At 37.4% G+C, this 17,784-nt stretch overlaps 2 protein-coding genes across 2 annotated transcripts; both read right to left on the bottom strand.

Moving 5' to 3' along the window:
* Positions 1 to 871: 871 nt before the first annotated feature.
* LOC144628684 (uncharacterized) lies at positions 872 to 3,820 on the bottom strand. Its single transcript, XM_078486817.1, has 2 exons — positions 3,127 to 3,820; positions 872 to 2,955 (listed from the first exon to the last, which is right to left on the bottom strand). Exons 1-2 carry the CDS (start codon positions 3,818 to 3,820, stop codon positions 872 to 874), a joined length of 2,778 nt encoding a protein of 925 aa, XP_078342943.1.
* A 9,023-nt stretch (positions 3,821 to 12,843) lies between these two features.
* Positions 12,844 to 17,583, bottom strand: LOC144628204 (perlucin-like protein). Its single transcript, XM_078486268.1, has 4 exons — positions 17,490 to 17,583; positions 16,064 to 16,148; positions 15,133 to 15,208; positions 12,844 to 13,403 (listed from the first exon to the last, which is right to left on the bottom strand). Exons 3-4 carry the CDS (start codon positions 15,194 to 15,196, stop codon positions 12,985 to 12,987), a joined length of 483 nt encoding a protein of 160 aa, XP_078342394.1. The 5' UTR covers positions 15,197 to 15,208; positions 16,064 to 16,148; positions 17,490 to 17,583; the 3' UTR covers positions 12,844 to 12,984.
* Between the last annotated feature and the right edge of the window lie 201 nt (positions 17,584 to 17,784).

The following is a 17,784-nucleotide window of genomic DNA, read 5'->3' as shown; positions in this document are numbered from 1 at the left end:
AAAGTATTAAGGTTCGCATCTGCTGTACTTTAAGATGTCTTGAAAGTACACTACGTCCTTTGAAATTAAATGTTTCTGGAAACCATCACCATTCTGTCTACTTTCAAACAGCAGTCTGCAATGACATGCAGAAACAAAAATAATAACTTAACCACATTCTATCAAGTCAACATTAAAAAACAAATTTCACTTTCTAACACTTAAGATGAAAGTAAATACAACTTACATTTAACTGTGACAGCCTTCGGGGAGGGACAACAGGTAGTGACCTGTGTCACTACCTGACCACTGTACCTCACTCTTTTAAGAGTGAGGTAAAACATTTTACTCGACAACAACAACAACAACAACAGCAGCAACAGCTATATTTCTCCTTCGGTCTTATGGGTCCTGATAATCCTTATTATCCGTATGGTCCTTATGGGTCCTTATGAGGGTGGTAAAAAGACAAAAAAATAACTTAAGGCAGAAAAATCTAAACAAAAACAAATTGAGCTATGCCTAACAACCTCATCATCCCTGTATCCTGAGAAAATAACAAACTGCAATGGAAAATCATTTGTTTTAAAGCTAACTGCTTATAGGCTAAGACAAACAAAAATGGGTTTATGGTCACTATAATATGACTCTAATGTACCAGAACTTTGAACTTGTTGTGGAATATTTGTATATATGTGGTCTATCTGAGTTTTGTAATCTGTTGTGTACTGTTTTACCAGCTGAGTGTAACCTTTCTGCTCGATCATATATCTCACAAGTGCTTTTTGTTCAGAAGAGGGTTCCATTAAATTGACATTAAAGTCACCCAGAATTATGACTGGAGTCTGTGGCTCAGTAAGAATAGTCTGATGTAAGTGTTCTAACGCTTCGATTAATTTGGAATGTACAACTTTAGCCATGATTTTGAGCGATAGATACCAACAACATGTACTTGACAAACAGGGAACTTTATAATGGCAACAGTCATTTCTGTATTGTTGTAGTTCCATCTAAAGGGATTGCAGGCACACTCTATATCATTTCTGACATACACAGCTGTTCCGTATGTTGTTCTAGTGCTACTCTTTGGATCATGGCCATTTCGGTAGAGGCGAAAATTAGCCATGTTATATGCTTCATCATTGTCTCTTGAGCATAAAGCTGATTCAACAAAAATATTCAAATGAGCTGCTTGAACACTATAATCACAGACTACATCTTCAATATGGAGATGCAAAGATCTTACATTCTGGAACAAAATCTTCAAGTTACTTTTACTATTTGATATTTCATAAAGAAAAGGGATGCATGGTTTTAAAGATGCTTTCGACCTTAGTCTATTCATTTCATCTGAAACTTTTTTGCTCACTGCAATTTTTTTCTCATTCAAATTTAAGACATGCAAACCTGAAATATTTCTAAGTCTGCTGAGACCAACGTAATGCATGTGCTCTCTTGTTGAAGCTGGCAAATCAACAACGGCTTCGTTAAGTGTATCACCTTGACAACGATGTATCGTTTTTGCTGCTGCTGGTCGTAAAGGAAATTGTCTACGAAGAACTTGAACTTGATTTCGTTTGTAAATTCGAAACTGTCTTGTGATTTCTAAGATTGGTGTCCAAGTGCTCTGTATTTGTACATCATATAAATGTGCATATTCTCTTCGGAAATGACGGCCAATGTGAGGATCCCGAAACAACACCCATATAATACTTGGTCTGGTCGAATCAGGTACTCTGTAGTCTATTTTTTCAACGGTACATTCAGCTCCATTGGTCATGCCATCAAGAACCGAAATATTTGTTGTTAGGTCATACTTCCCTGCAACATGAACAGAACAGACAGGATACAATCCCATGGTTTTGGTTGGATCATTTGGGATTTTTTGTTTCATTTTTTCCTTAAGTTCATCAGACAAATCTCCAATTATAACATCAATTGCAGAGATGTGAGCTTTTGGGTTTTTCGAATTATTGAATATTTCAATGTTATGATTGTCCACTGCTTTGTTAGTACTAAATAAGTGAGTGACGTCCACAGGATAATCACTACTATCTGTTGGCTTTACTTTTAAAATCCTTCTTTTTAGGACCTCTACGTCTTGCTTTGTGTGTTTCCCTTCTCTCAATCGATTTAAAAGCTCTGCAAATTCTTTGTCATCTTTTTGTCTCATGATTTCCGATAGTTCAAACATCTTAAAATGTTCTTGCCAAATATTTGTGGCTAATGCACTATAGGAATCTGTTGAATTCTCAAAAATCCATTTATCAAATACTGGCTTCAATTGAAACAGGTCACCAACAGTTACCAAATTCACTCCTCCAAATAGTTTTTCTGTACCCATGATCTGTTGCAAGCGTAAATTCAGAAATGTAAACATGCCACTGCCTACCATACTAATCTCGTCAATAAAAATAACTTCAAGTCTTCTTAACTGTGCTCTAATAGTGTTAAGTCTGTCTCTATCAAGTGTACAATACTGAAAACCTCGGTTGGCAGGTATCTTAAAGGCAGAGTGGAGAGTGTTGCCGCTAATATTAAATGCCGCTTTCCCAGTCGGAGCTACTTTAAGTACTCTGACTTCATCGGGATTTTCACCTGGTACACTATTCAAGTATCTGATCAAGGCTTCATACAGAGCATTAGTAACCGTAGTCTTTCCAACGCCAGCTCCACCACTTAAAAACAGTCTTAGTGCCTCATCGCTAGTTTTGATGGAATGCAAGACATGATAGAAAAATTCCATTTGTTTAATGTTAAGTGAACGAACAAGTTTTCTGAAATCATCATCAGTCATGCGTTTAAGCACAAGGTCTTCAGCGTCATTTGTTCTTGGAAAAATACCAATATCATCCATTAAATCATATTGATTGTGTTGTTTATTTGTGCCTGGATCAAAGCATCCAAAGAATGCACTTGGTTTTGCCCCTATTTCTCGATCCTGTTTGTCAATATGTTGTGTATTTGGCGCAACATCTGGAAATTCTTCAAGTTCATCATCGTCATTATTCTCTAAAGCATTGTCGAGCACTTCTGTGTGACATTCATATCGTTTTCTGTTCTGGGCTATGGTGTTCTTAAATTGCTCATATCGTTCTTGGTAAGTTTTACAGTTTTCGATAAGATCTTTGCTTTCATTTCTCCAACAAGTGTATAACATCAACTGCTCTCTGCTGTAATTCTCAGGGTCCTTGTTTTTGTTAAATCGTACTGAACGAATAATTTTTGGCTTGTGTCTTTTGATAAGTTTAAATCCACCTTTTAGTTCAAATTCAATACACATTTCTTTTCCATCGTCACTGAAATCGTCATCAACATTATCATCAAAAACATTTTCAGGTAGACAGTCATCAGAAGTAGAAGTTTCAATTTGACTCCTATGTTCTATTTGGCTTTTATTTTGCTTTTTACAATTGTACCACGCCGCAAAATCAGCTAGACATAATTCTTCCATTTGTTTTGGTCGTCTTTGATATCTTTTGATCAAGTTATCAGATTCAATATCTTCGGAATTATCTGGTAGTTCTTGAAGCTTATCCATTGTTTTCAGTAGGAACGTTCTTTCCTCTGGGTCGGATGTGTTAATAAACTGAAATTCACGAGATGACCTTCTTAAAGGCATTTGTAAAACCAAATACACTGCTTTTTGCGCACTAATCTCAACAGCATTGAGAAATTTGTTTCCAATATGTCTGACTTTGTTCATGATATCTTTATTACCAGAGCTTGCTTCTTCAGATGCTCTTCTCAGTAACTTGCTCATTCCTCTTTGTCCTTTAGTAATATATGACAAAATATACACAGCGCAAGCGTAAGGATCTAAGATGTACTGAATGTCCATATTAGCTTGCCAAGCTTTCAACAAGTTAGAATTGTAGTTATTAATTCTTATTTCAGATGGAGATCTTTTCAGCAAAAGTGTGTCACGCTTTAGTGAATATCTTAGAGCCATGATATATTCTTCTTCTGTAAAACCAAGTTTCTGAAGAAATTCTTCAAAATTCATTTCCTCAACGTATTTTAAGTTATCTAATAATTCGCTTACTTTTTCATAATTTTTCTTTTCTGAGCACTTCTCATTCTCGTCATAAAGGGGTTCTAAAATCATCGTTCTTGGCATTGGTGGTAATGGAAAATTAAATCTGCAAATCTTATGACCCTGTTTTTTGCAAGTCTTTGAGTGCCGATGTCTCTGCAAATTAACCAGATCACCCAGTTCATTTGAATCAACCTTACATGCAACATTACTTACTTACTTACTTAGGCCCATCGCTCCAGGTGGAGCATAGGCCATTGACAACAGCTCGCCAGCGAGCTCGAACTTGGGCTTTCCGCACAACATCTTGCCAAGCGAAACCCATAAACTTTAGCTCTGCTTCCGTGTCGCGACGCCAGCTGTTTTTGGGGCGACCTCTCCTTCTTTTTCCCTGGGGGTTCCAAGTCAAGGACTGGCGCGTGATGTTGCTTGGTTCTTTCCGCAGGGTATGGCCAATCCAGCCCCATTTTCTCTTTAGAATCTGCCTGCCAATTGGTTCTTGATCTCCTCGCTGCCACAGCTCCTCGTTGCGAATTTTCTCTGCAAATTAACCAGATCACCCAGTTCATTTGAATCAACCTTACATGCAACATAACTATCAACAAATTTAACAATATCGTTATTTGCGTTTTCTCCATATTGAGGAGCATTTTTCACCCAGAACAAAGAATGTATGTGTGGAGAACCACGTTGCTGGAATTCAACTCTATAGAAAAAATCAACTACTTCACCAATAGGCTTCAGTTGACTTTTTATAATGTCACGTAGAAATAATTGGACCATGTGTTCAAAGTTCCTCGCACATGTGACAGGATCACTTTTAATCAGGTCTGATTTCTTTTGCCAAGTCATATCTTGGATTTCATTGTCAGTATAATCTCTTTTATCGACAAGCCGTCCTAATATTTTTAGCAAATGAGTCCACCTTGTCTCTGCTGCTGAAAATGAACAGAACCACGTAGGTTTGCCAAGTTGACGGATCATTGCAAACAAGTCTCGTTTGCATCTCTCGAAGTACGGAGGTGACGCCCTAAGATTTCCAAATACTCTGAAGCCTTCATCAAGATGTATCAATTTTTCCAAAGACCCTGCTGATTTCAAATCACCTGCTGTATATTTTTTACCCTTCTTTTTGCACTTCCGAAGAGAGAGTGATGCACTCCCTTGAATTTGCTTGACTTGCAACTTCTTTAGCTTATAGAAAATGTTTGGTACACTTTGTGCAACCCTTCTGTCTTGACTTCGTAGCTCCCATTTGCAGATTGTACTATAATGCACAGGAACTAATCTGTCATTATTATCTGCTCTACGTTTTCCACAATATATAGTTGGAAATGATAGAAATTCAGAATCTCTATCAATAAACAGTCCTAATGGTCTGTTTCCTTCAGCAGGTGCAAAGCTCATTATGTTATCCCCATGTTCATTCATGTCTGGTTCTTAAAGCAAAGTATCCATAACTCCTGATGGACGTTCTCTTTCTTCAGACCAGTCATCATCACTATCACTGTCGTCATTGCAATCATTTTTGTTCACAAATGTATTTTCTTCATCCTGGTTCTTATCTGAATGATTCATCTCTTCAACCGTATTTGAGGTTTTGCTGTTTGGCTTTTCAAGAAATTCTGACCACTCCTCGTTAGTTTCATTCAATGTTTTCAGCCAACCATCGGAAACTTGTATACCTTCATTTTGAAATAATTGACTGGTCTGAACTAAATATTTTGCAGCTTCTAAAACTTTGCTAGGTCTGATATTTTGAAATTAATAGTGATGTTTGTACATGAGACGTCTCTTTAGTTTAATTGGAATAGTCTGTGATTCGTTTACTGGTCTTGGTAAAACATTAACTGTAGAGTTGACATTGGCTGGTACATTAACAACATTACCATGAATGCTCAACTGACCACCACTAGGTAATTCCCTTATCTGCATAAATGGTATCCGTGGTGATACAAGTCTTTCTTCAAGAACAGTCAGATTTAATACTTTCGGTTTATCGGGAAAGGTCATGTTGTTAGCTTTGGCACAACTTGGTAATTTGCCTTCTTTTAGGTTAGAATGACACGTAGAACAAATCCATTCAATATCATTTAAACTTTTGACTCCAGTTAGTGATATTGTAAGGATGTTTTGTGGACACACTTTATAAACATTTGGATTACATTTTGTCACAGATGATCTGTACCATAACTGGTCACAGCAAGTGCAGATATATTCTGGGCCACATTTGATATTCTTATGAAAAGTTTCAATTCGTTCAGTCATTGTTTGGTCGAGCGAACATTGACATTTTTGTTTCTTATTTTCCTGCACGAATTTATCAGTTCTTTTTCGTTTACAAGTCTCTTGTTGGAATTCTTTGTTGCCTGAACCCTTTGTTCGTTTTCTATTTTGACCAGGGTCTTTGCACTTGTTTTCGATGTTTATTTCAACGTCTTGACTATCTTTCACATTTTGGAGGCGAGCTTTGTATTTTGTGTAGTTTAGTTGCGCTTTTTCTGGGTACGTTTGCTTATACTTCTTGAAACCTCGTCTTTGGCATTCTTTCACTTTCTCTGGATTATTCTCCCGTCGTTTTCTTATTTTATTCATGTCCATTTCTTTGACTTTCTCTGGATTTGCTTCTTTATATTTAACAAAACCTCTTCTTTGGCAGTCCTTAACTTTTTCTGGATTATTTTCTCTTCGTTTTGTTATTGATTTTACACCCATTCCTTTGACTTTCTCTGGGTTTGCTTCTTTATATTTTAGGAAACCTTTTCTTTGGCACTCTTTAACTTTCTCTAAATTATTTTCTCTTCGTTTTGTTGTCGATTTTACACCCATTTCTTTAACTTTCTCTGGGTTTGCTTCTTTATATTTTAGGAAACCTTTTCTTTGGCACTCTTTAACTTTTTCCAAATTTTTTTCTCGTCTTTTTGTTATTGATTTTACACCCATTTCTTTAACTTTCTCTGGGTTTGCTTCTTTATATTTTAGGAAACCTTTTCGTTGGCACTCTTTTACTTTCTCTAAATTATTTTCTCTTCGTTTTGTTGTCGATTTTACATTCACTTCTTTAACTTTCTCTGGGTTTGCTTCTTTGTATTTTAGGAAACCTCTTTTTTGGCACTCTTTAACTTTCTCTAAACTATTTTGACGTCGTTTTGTTATTGTTTTTTTGTCCCTCTGTTTGACTTTCTCTGGATTTGCTTCTTTATATTTAAGAAAACGCCGTCTTTGGCATTCTCTACCTTTCTCTAGATTACTTTCTCGTCCTCTTCTTTTTGTTTTCTTGTCTCTTTGTTTGACTTTCTCTGGACTTGCTTGTTCATAACTTGTGAAAGCTTCAAGGTTTTCTCTCCTTTTTTGTTGTGTCTGCTTATTCTCTCTTTCTCTGAATTGCCTATCAGCCCGTTTCTTTTGCATATATTGCCTAATATACGTTCTACGTTTTTCCGCTTTATCATTAATAGGAGGAGTATCAGAATACTTTTGAAGTATTGGACTGTCTATTTGTGTAATACAAGCCTGTGTTTTATCATTAAATAAGGTTCTCTCTTCAGTTTCTACAGCTGGTAATTTACTTGGAGTAGCCATTTGACTCTGCTGTCCGTGAAATAAGTTGCATTCTTCATTCTCCATGGGAGCAGTTGAAACATAATGAACTTCATCCAAGTGTCCTATATAAATTGTTGCCCCGGGTCTTTCATGTGTATCGGCAGGATGTATAACATTACTCTCCGCAAAGTTTTCAGCACTTTCCGCGATATAAATTGTACAGTTTAATGCATTAGCTACAGCCTGTATAACGAGATTATCACACCAAGTTCCCTGTCTAGACATGTTATTTAAATTCTCCAACCAAGAATATTCAACATTGCTTTCAATAAAATGTTCAGGGTGATTTCTAAGATGCTCAATACCTACGGCTCGCACCTGTGAATGATAAGCTGCAGTACCATATAACTGATGTGAAACAGCTCTGAAAAAACAATCTCCAGCACCACCAACATCCAGGGGTCTTAATCCCAGCTGAGATAATCTGAATGCTAACACCATCATGGAAGTACTATGAACAGTTTTAACTGTTTTTGACGTGTCCACAGAAAAGAAAGGTCCAGGATTCGTTTCAACATCGTTAGCTAATCTAATTACCATTGGAAGGTAAAAGCGATACAACCACATTTGAGTGAACCAAAACCCGACATAATAATTCATTTGCCATAAACGTGCTTGTCTCTGTAATGCAGGCAAGTATATCGCCTCCACATAAAACATAAACAACAAAGTCGACCAAAACTGCCCTTTTACACAACGGGATATTTCTCTGGCTTTCAGAAAAGTATAGTGCAAACCCACGGCCACTCTATACTGCATGAGTGAAATCATGGTAAGATATTCACGTTACCTATCAACTGCTTCCAAATAACAAGATCAAGATATGAGCTTTAAGCTGAACTGAAATATGTCTTACCTTTACAGTGCGAATACTCGAACCGGGACAGTTGGAACAAAGTTAACCAATCACAACGCTAATTGAGAACAAAGGATGGCGACCATTTTTAGAAATGGACCAATAACCTCCAAGAACGCAAACAATAGATTTGCAACAAAATTTAAACAGACAACAACGTTTGAAACAGTTGCGAACCTCTCAGGAAACTTGCCTTGTATTTGATTGGATAGTTTCGATCCTAAATTTTCACTGACTGCACCGAATTTTCAGTAGCGCTCGTAAAACCGTAATCAAAAGTTGGCCTTCACAGGCTGAAAAATTCTTCAAAAGAAATTTTCTGATAAAATTGTATTGCTCTTCGTTGGTGATAGCACAGTAAAGAATAACGAAGGACGCTTTTATTCACGACAAGCGCGAAGACGCGAAACGGGATGGAATTGTTTCAAAGGACGTCTCAAGTGCCTATTCCGTCGTATGCAGTGTCTTGTGTCGCATGTGAGCAGAAAGTGAATAGAAACGTTCTAGATTTCATGTTTGAAAAGTCAGTTGTTTTCACTCTTCTAAGTTACATACTCGTGTTTGTTGTGATTATTTTTTGTTTCTGTCGAAAGACAAGGCAAGAAAGATTTGGGATGCCGCCACAGCGACAACTGACTGCATATTTTATTAATGGCAATTTTGCTTTCGCCGCTTGAAATGAATTTTCTCCCATAAAAGTTTCAGTGACTTTAGCCTGTGGTAATTTTTTAAAACCACAGAAAGATTGAAGACTAATTGAAGAAACGGAACAAATTCCTCTTTTACGAAAACCGTGAGTTTACAAAGTTGTAACAGTAGATAACCGACAGAAAATGAGTCCGTGAACAAACAAGCGAAAACAACATTCGACCTGATGTTTACATTTCACGTGGCCTCAAATCGTGTCAAAAAATGTAAAGTGGTAACTTGTGGACAGTTATACGGCATTGACCGACGATATAAGTATTCTGTTTTCGTGAATTTCAAAGTCATATGAAGGTGTAAAAGCAATTTGTTAACATTGGCGAGGAAGTGACTCGCATCGATTTCAAGGCAACAGCCTGGCGAAGCAAAGCTAGAGCGAAATGAAAATAATTACGGCGTGATTTTGATTTCACAGTCTTCATTTTATTCCCGGAGTGAAAATTTTTCAAACAAGAGCGAACACAGTGTGGAATATTCAATTCACAACTCCTGGCCGTGAAGAGAAAATTCATGGTTCGTAGTTTGATTTGTAAACTTTTCGCGAAGATGATATTGTAACATGTACATCTTGTAGAACTCTATCTATCTACGATCTCTATCTACGACCTCTTGAAAATTAAGGATCGAAACTAACCAATCAAAAACAAGGCGAGTTTCCTGAGAGGTCCGCAACTATTTGCAACGTTGTTGAGTTTTCAAATTTTTCTGTAAATCTATTGTTTGCGTTCTTGAACGTCATTGGTCTGTTAACGAAAAAGGTCGACATCCTTTGTTCTCAATTAACGTTGTGATTGGTTAACTTTGTTCCAACTGTCCCGGTTCGAGTATTCGCACTGTAATTTGTTACGAATTCTCACGCAAGTCACGTCTTTCTCCAAACTGGACAGTCTTCTCAACAGTCAAACTTCAAATACTATTTAGGTCCAACAATTACCACTCAAATACTACTCAAATACTTCGGTTAGCAAGCTTTTGCCCGGCCAAAAGAAACGCTCACGTACACGAAGCTTCAATTTAGTGTGGGCGCTTGCTAACGCGTAGTGCGTATTGTAAGTAAGTGAGCTTAGATGCAGATAAGCAGTGTTCAGCATAAACGTGAACACTGCAACACTCGTTAATGTTTCTTGTACACGAACTAATCAGCAGATCAGTCGAGCTTTCCTACCTCCTTCCACTTTCCAAAATGGCGGATCGTAAGAAATGTAGCAAACAACTAAATCACGTGACAACCTACATCCGGGAAAAAGATTGCCGTAATTGAAACGTCACACAAGCGGGCGATTAGTTGACATTCTAAGAGCACAATTTTTTAGTAAAGAAAGTTTTCAATAATTTAAACACTTTGTTTCTTATGTCAACTTTCGCTAACTTGATTTTATAAAAGACTATTGAAGCAGCAAACGTGATATTTGTGCTTTTCGTGCAAAGGTTTGTAACATGATACCTTTGTTTTTCTCTTAGACTGCTATAAGTCTAATTAAATTAACGCCACGTATTCTACAAGAATCATACCGCATTATCCCCTTCAGCATTTAGAAAAACAACTAAAAAATTACAAATTTTCAGAACAGTGCACGAGCAGAGCACAAACTATGAATTACAAAGCATAAAATGTCGAAATTGCGACTTTTCCCCACGAAATTGTCGCTAAAAATTGCGGCTTTTTCCCCGAAATTGTCGCCAAAACATTTCGTGCGCCAGATCATGCTCTCGCCACGGTCTGGTGAACACGTCACACGCTCACTCAAGCATGAAGCCGAGAAGCACGTAGTGTGAAGATTTCTTTCAAGAAATGTCGGAACCGTCACGAAACCATGTTCAAACACTAAAGAGGCAGAGGTTTTACAAAATAAAACGGAGGTTAGTTCAACCGATGGAGAACAAATCAAAGGAAAGGAAGTGACGGATGTAACATGAGACTGTTGTTTTTCTCGCAGATCGCTGCGATGTCTTTTAAGTCTAATTAAATTAACGCCACGGATTCTACAGGAATTCTACCGCATTGAAAAGCACACCACGTTAGGCTTTAATACAAAATTTCTAAACACGTCCCTGTTATTTTAATTTCCGATAGCTTGAATTTCAGTTTGATATTGAAACAGCGAACGAGATACTTTCGTTTTTGTCAAAAACATGTAACATTATACTTTTGATTTGTCGAAAACGGATGTAACATGATGATGTGGTAACGTGATTTATTTTCTGCAAACAAGGCGACATTGATTATAACACAGATATTATCAATTAATTATGAGATGCTAGATCACCTTTTCTAAGAAAACAGCGTTGCCATATCAAGAATTATTTCACATGAACTGCTATGACGCCTAGTTGTCTAATTCAATTAATTGTGGTTTTAACTTGACGCCACGGAGTCTACACGAATCCTTCTGCAGAAGAAACACGCAATGTTCGTGATGTAGACTGATCTGCGCATGCGTTTAGCACAAAGTATTTTGTTCCAGAAAGAATTGTACCACAAGGAGAGCATAGTGCTTTCTGAAACAAATATATACCTTGAGTTCTTCAATTGTAAGTATCGTAAATATACTCCCCGTTTTACCAAGGGCACACGGTCAGGTGCTCCCCATCCCCTACCCCCTTTACAGAAATAATTAATTAATTGATATTAATTAATTAATTAATTGGTGATTAAAAGTTTACACCGCGTTAGCGGTTTAGTGGTTTAGTGGTTTAGTAGTTTAGTGGTTTAGGGGTTTAGCAGACGCCAACCCACCAAACCATCACAATAGTGCATTCTGCACTAAAAAGGGTACTGAAAGGGGGGTATAATATCCCATTTCCCAGCCCAAACTTTGCCCAAATCCCATTTGCCAGCCTATTGTTTTCCATATTTTCCAAACCCCAGTCCTAGTTCTATCGTTTATTTATTTGTGATTCTCAGTCCCAGTAACCCAAATCCCATTTCCCAGTGAAAACTTGCCGAAATCTCAGTTCCCATTTTACCTTCAGGTCTCTCTCCAAAGAAGTCTCCGTTGAGGAGAGTCGCAGAGCACCCGATAGCATGTCCCCTAATCTTGCTCTCTGTGACAGCTACTGTCTACGTTTTTCATGCAATGCGTAGCAATGCGCAGGGTTCTTTAGGCGTCTTCGCGAAGGTCAACAGTGGGGAAATCACAAGGAAAATGTGTGTCCATCGATTGGCGAGGTTTTCTTTTCTTTCCATTTTCTCTTTAACAATTTTTTTTTAGACTGCTTGCACTTGGTCTCTTCTCTTAAGGCCCGACGAGCGTTTTTCCCCTGTTAACGCGAACGCAAAAAGGCCGCGTACGCCCGTCCAGATTTCGAGAAAAACAAACAAACAAACTGCAAGCAGTATAAATTGTTTTCAGTATGAACTTCTCCCACTTAAAAGCACTTAATGACGACTGTGATATCGATCGCAAAAAACGTCACATTTTAAATTTGTACAAACATTGTTAATGAGTTCGCGCTTGGATGAATGAAAGTAAGAGGTATGCTTTGCTGTATATTGTTTTGCTATAATTTTATATCGAACCGGGTATATATCGCTCAGTGCGGCCCTTTCGTTAGTGACAAAATAGTAAATATCTTTTAGTAATTCTTATTAATCATGTTTAGGAATTTTGTAAATCCGCCGGCAGGCATAGTGTTCAGAAAACAAATCTGAAGCAACAAAGAATTCACGATAACTCTTTTATTTTCAAGCCGCTGTTTCTTCTACACCCCTCAGTTCTTTTACAATTATTTGTTTTACATTACATTTTAAAATGGCCTGGACCATCGATAGACAGTGCGGCTTTTCGTTGTTGAAGCGTGGTGACTAGAAAGCCAACATCTTGCAGACAAAGCCTTTCTTATGGTGACAACGTAAATCATTCCAGCCACCATTGAGATTGTAATTGGCTATCTTAGTGCGCATCTCTCCACACGGCTCATTGGCATTTCCATTAGGTTCATTTTGCCACCAATTCGTGAAGAAAGGTTTCGAGTCATCACTCCAGGCCCAACTCTGGGTGTTTGTGTTCCAGAGCAGTCCGATCCAAACACTTGTCGCCCATGGAGCTTTCTTTCTCACGAGTTGCAGGACGAACTCGTTTTCTTCAACGCTGTTGATCTTCACTAGTTCTACGCCGTGGCCAAGGGAACGGCAGTACTGTTTAGCAGCGTGTCCATTCTGACCGTTACTATACACTCGGTAACAGTATGCCTGAAACTGCAACCAGCCACCCGGACAGGCACCTGGGAACAATTGAAAAGTTTTATTGGTTAAAAATAAATAAGGCAAAATGAAATGCCTGCGACGATCGCTTTAAGTCATCTATATAGGATAATAATATGAAGTACCGGTAATTGCGATTTTGAAAACAGGCAATACCGCATCCCATTGGCGACTCATTTCCAAACATTAAAGTTGCTTTGAGCACTTTCATTTAGTTAAAGTTTTTTACACTTTAGTAAACAGTATCAATATATTGGGGGTCACTGGGCTCGTGAGCGAAAAGCACCTAGAGCTGAAATTAGTTTTTTTTGATAGGTTGTATCGGTTCTATTTTAAGCAAATGAAAGATCATCGCAGTAATGTACTCAACCTAAGCAGTTGAGAAAAGCAAGCTTGAAAAAAATTCAGGCTTAAACGGGAATCGAACCCATGACCTCTGCGATACTAGTGCAGCGCTCTAACCAACTGAGCTATCAAGCCAACTGGGAGCTGGTCTCTTGTGGATTTCATATATTATTCATTTCATATCTTCTCCATCCACGGGTATATTACGAATCCTAGTTCTCACTATATAATATTAGTATAAATCTACTAGCGTTCTATCACGAATGCTGTTCTCTGATTGGCTACGCTACTCACTATCTATTCTGTTGTAGAAGGTGAGTAGCGAAACAGCGTGCGGTTGTCAACAGAATGGTCGCCGCTTTTTCGCTTTTAAATTGACCGTAAAGAAGGACTTGGATTATTCACTATTCCAGGCGATGTTGGAGAAGATAAAGACTGTAACGAAATATGTAATGAAGATTTAACACGGTAAGAAAAGCAATTAATATTCATTTACGCTTTTAAAAGCGGGCGAATCTATAATTTTATAACATTCAGAGATGCGTTTCACCGAGACATTTTGTGGAAATAAAGTTTAAAATGTCTTTGCAAACTAACACAGTTTCATCGTCCCATCGAGGAGCAGTAAAAGAAAGGCTAAACAGATTCGACCTGCGAGTTTTTTTATGCATCAACAAAATTGAAAGCGAATTCAAGGTTGCGGGCGACTCGTTCAACTTTTCATAAATTTCTTATCGTTCACGTTTCCTACATTTAAAACAACTTGACTTCCAAAGGGCCTTTGTAAGTCAGTCTATCTTTAAATTGTCATTTTACAATGAAAATCCGGCTTTTAGTTCAATTTCGAGCAAACGACGGTTTAAATAAATCGTGAATGAAATGCAAAGGCGCACACAGAAGCTAAACAGTGCAATGTGGTTTCTTCCTTGCGAACAACTCGCTTAACTTTTTTTAATCTTTTACGTTTTCGAATTTTAAAAAAAACTTGACTTCCAAGGGCCCTTGTACGTCAGTACATCTTTCAATCGTCATTTCACAATAAAAAACTTGGCTTTTCCTTCAGTTTCGGGCATATAACGGTTTCAATAAATCGTGAATGAAATGCAAACGCGCACACAGAAGCCAATGCAATGTGGTGCAGTTGTCAATTATCCGCGTGTTGTGTGACTTATTTACATCATTATTCAATAAAAACGAAAGCCTGTCTTGTTGTTAAGTTTTGAACGTCTAGTAGATTTATACTAAAACAATTAGATTATTCGCTCTCGATTTCTATGTGTGGTAGTTGATGAGGGCTTCGCCCTCATCAACTATCACACGATAGAAATCTCGAACTCATAATCTAATTGTTAAGTAGCTTTATCACCGCTTTTACTCCTGTACATAGGTTAATTATCTTCTTACCTGATGCACATCCCATAAAGCATAAAGCCACAATAAACAGTGGTACAACTGCAAGCATCTTCATCTTGGTTTTGATCTGCGAAAAAAATGTATATTAAGTAAATGGCCGGCCCCGAGGCTGTTCTAGGTAATGGTTATAACGTCATATGACGTTATTAAGTCAGCCATCTTGGATTTCACTTTTTTCACTATTTTTCTGCTTATTCCGACAAAAATCGTCCGTAAAAACCGGTTTATGGGTTTAAGGGCTTTTCTCGAACTGTAAACTTATCTGAAAGATCACGTTTTGCTACTAGGTCATTGGAAGGTAAATTATTGGCAACTGAGCTAATCATTTAAAGCTCATTCTCTTCAATGATATAGTTTTAAATACCTTATTACATGAAATTTTCGCGACACGTTAATTTCGCGATTCCAAAAAAATCGCGAAATTAAAGTGACGCGAGCAATTAGTGTCGCGAAAATAACATGACGCGAAAATAAAGTGACTCACATTTAATATGTCAATAACCAAGAAAGAATAAGTTCAGCACAACTGAAGATATTTTCAATGAAAATGGATGTTGTCGTCAATTGACTCAAGAACCATAACTCATGCACTTACAACCATGACCTAATTGTAGACATTGTGAGAACTGCTCTGTTGTTGCTATTGCCGAGATTTAGTCCCGCCCTTGCGTTTTTGTTATTTTCGACTGCCTTTTTTTGAAAACGTTTTGTTTGGTTGAGGCATGTTAAATAATATTGCCAAGAAAATGTTAATTGTGTCTTACGCAAAAACGCGAAATTAGAGTGATTCAAAATCCAAAATTTTCGAAAAATCGCAAAATTTAAGTGTCGCGTAATATGCGCACCTCAAAATCGCGAAATTAACGTGTCGCGAAAATTTCAAGTAAGGTACGTGATTCGTGAAATAGTCTAAACAATGTACCTGATTCGTGATTTGAAGGAAAATAGTCTCGTGATTCGTGAATGGAGATCCCCTTTTACCACCCTGCTCCTAGAGACACAGAAACCTGCGATGGAGAAAACACAGTTTAAATGTAGATAATAAACAACCACAGGGCACCTAGGTTCCTCAACTCGATCCACTTGTGTTTATATTATTCCGTAGAGAGGTGAACAATGACAAAGACAAAAGGACTTAAATGACGCTCTGTCACAACGACGCAATCACCGATATTAAAGCCAAAGAAAATTTGATAAAAGACTAAACTTTTATGGTTGTAATGAAATTTTTTTGGTTTCTACAACTAGTGGACTGCATTAAGGAGCTTAGGCATCTTGTCGACAAAGTAGGCGACACCAGACCACACCAGCATCTATCACTCTACGCACTCAATGAGCTGTGATTATTTCCAGAATATATTTTACATCGAAAACTGCAACCTACTGCTCATTACGAGGTTTTTGACGATTTTCCGAAGATTTCCGACCATTTTTCGAAGATTTCCGAAGAATTTCAAAATGTTTCCGAATGTGATACGAATATTTTCGAACATTTTCTGAACTTTTCCGAAAATGTTCTAAGATTGCCGTAGAAGATCCGAAGATGTTTCCATCTTAATATCGATAACCTTTGGCTCATTAGCTCTCATTCAGTATTGAAACATCGAGTGACGTGTCAGCACGTGCTTGGTGATATCAAACACACGTAAAAAATTATCGTAATTTTACACACGTTCAGGTACTGTTATTCTCGGTGGTCAAAATCCCAATCAACAACCGCAGTTTAAATAATAAAATAACTTTAGCTGATGTTAGCTTGTGAGCGAATGTAAGTTACCTGATTTTAGCGTGTTTAATTCACTTGAAGGCTGCCAATTTTTCAACATCGCTCGGCTTATTTTTAACACTGAGTTGATTTATTGCACTTGCAAAAACTGGTACGATTGCGATCGTTATAAAGAAGAAGACAGAAATCGAACACGTTCGAAGAATGATTGAAGAATACAATTTTCTGTAGCTACTAGACCTACTACTTTGCTTCAGTACAGTAAACACTTTTGATACGGTCTTCGTACTTCCTAATTTTGGTTATTTTACTTCATAGCATTTAAAAAAGAAAAACTAATAACTAAAAATAATTATACTTCAGAAAGTAAAGTGATTTTTACTTTTGCAATAAAAGGTGTTCTCATGAACCGAAATCGGCTTTGTCCGAGTAAAAGGTTTCAAATTGTGTCCAAATCCAGAATAAAATCAATTGTTATTTAATTTACACTTTCAGCAAAACAAAAGAAAATGCTTCGTTACATTGGCTAACGACAACAATAACAACACATATTATCAAGCGAATGAAATAATTTAAGGGAAACAAACTACTTGAAGCCTAGTTAGCAATAGTGCAACTTTACCTGAAAGCTATTTGTCCTGTCTGAACTTCTCAACAACTCGAGAAACTGTTCATCCGACGTTCCTCGCTAATGCTTAAGAACATGCATTCTACAACCTGATTGGTTTACACACCAAATATTGATTGTAAATAATATCTGTCGGAACATGACAGAGCATTGATTAATGTTTTAGGAGAGCTCCACAAAACTGCAGGTGTTAAATCAAGTCATCACGAGCGCTTGTTTCCACTGTTGTTTCGTGTTTAATATCACGAACTTGTTAACAAGCTATTAGCTTTGTTATTACAGTTGTTTC

This window comes from Oculina patagonica, chromosome 10 (genome assembly GCF_052425735.1).
Source record: "Oculina patagonica isolate OP01 chromosome 10, crgOcupat, whole genome shotgun sequence".
Lineage (NCBI taxonomy): Eukaryota > Metazoa > Cnidaria > Anthozoa > Scleractinia > Oculinidae > Oculina > Oculina patagonica.
The sequence above is the reverse complement of the archived record's forward strand: the minus strand, read 5'-3'. Positions and strand labels throughout refer to the sequence as shown.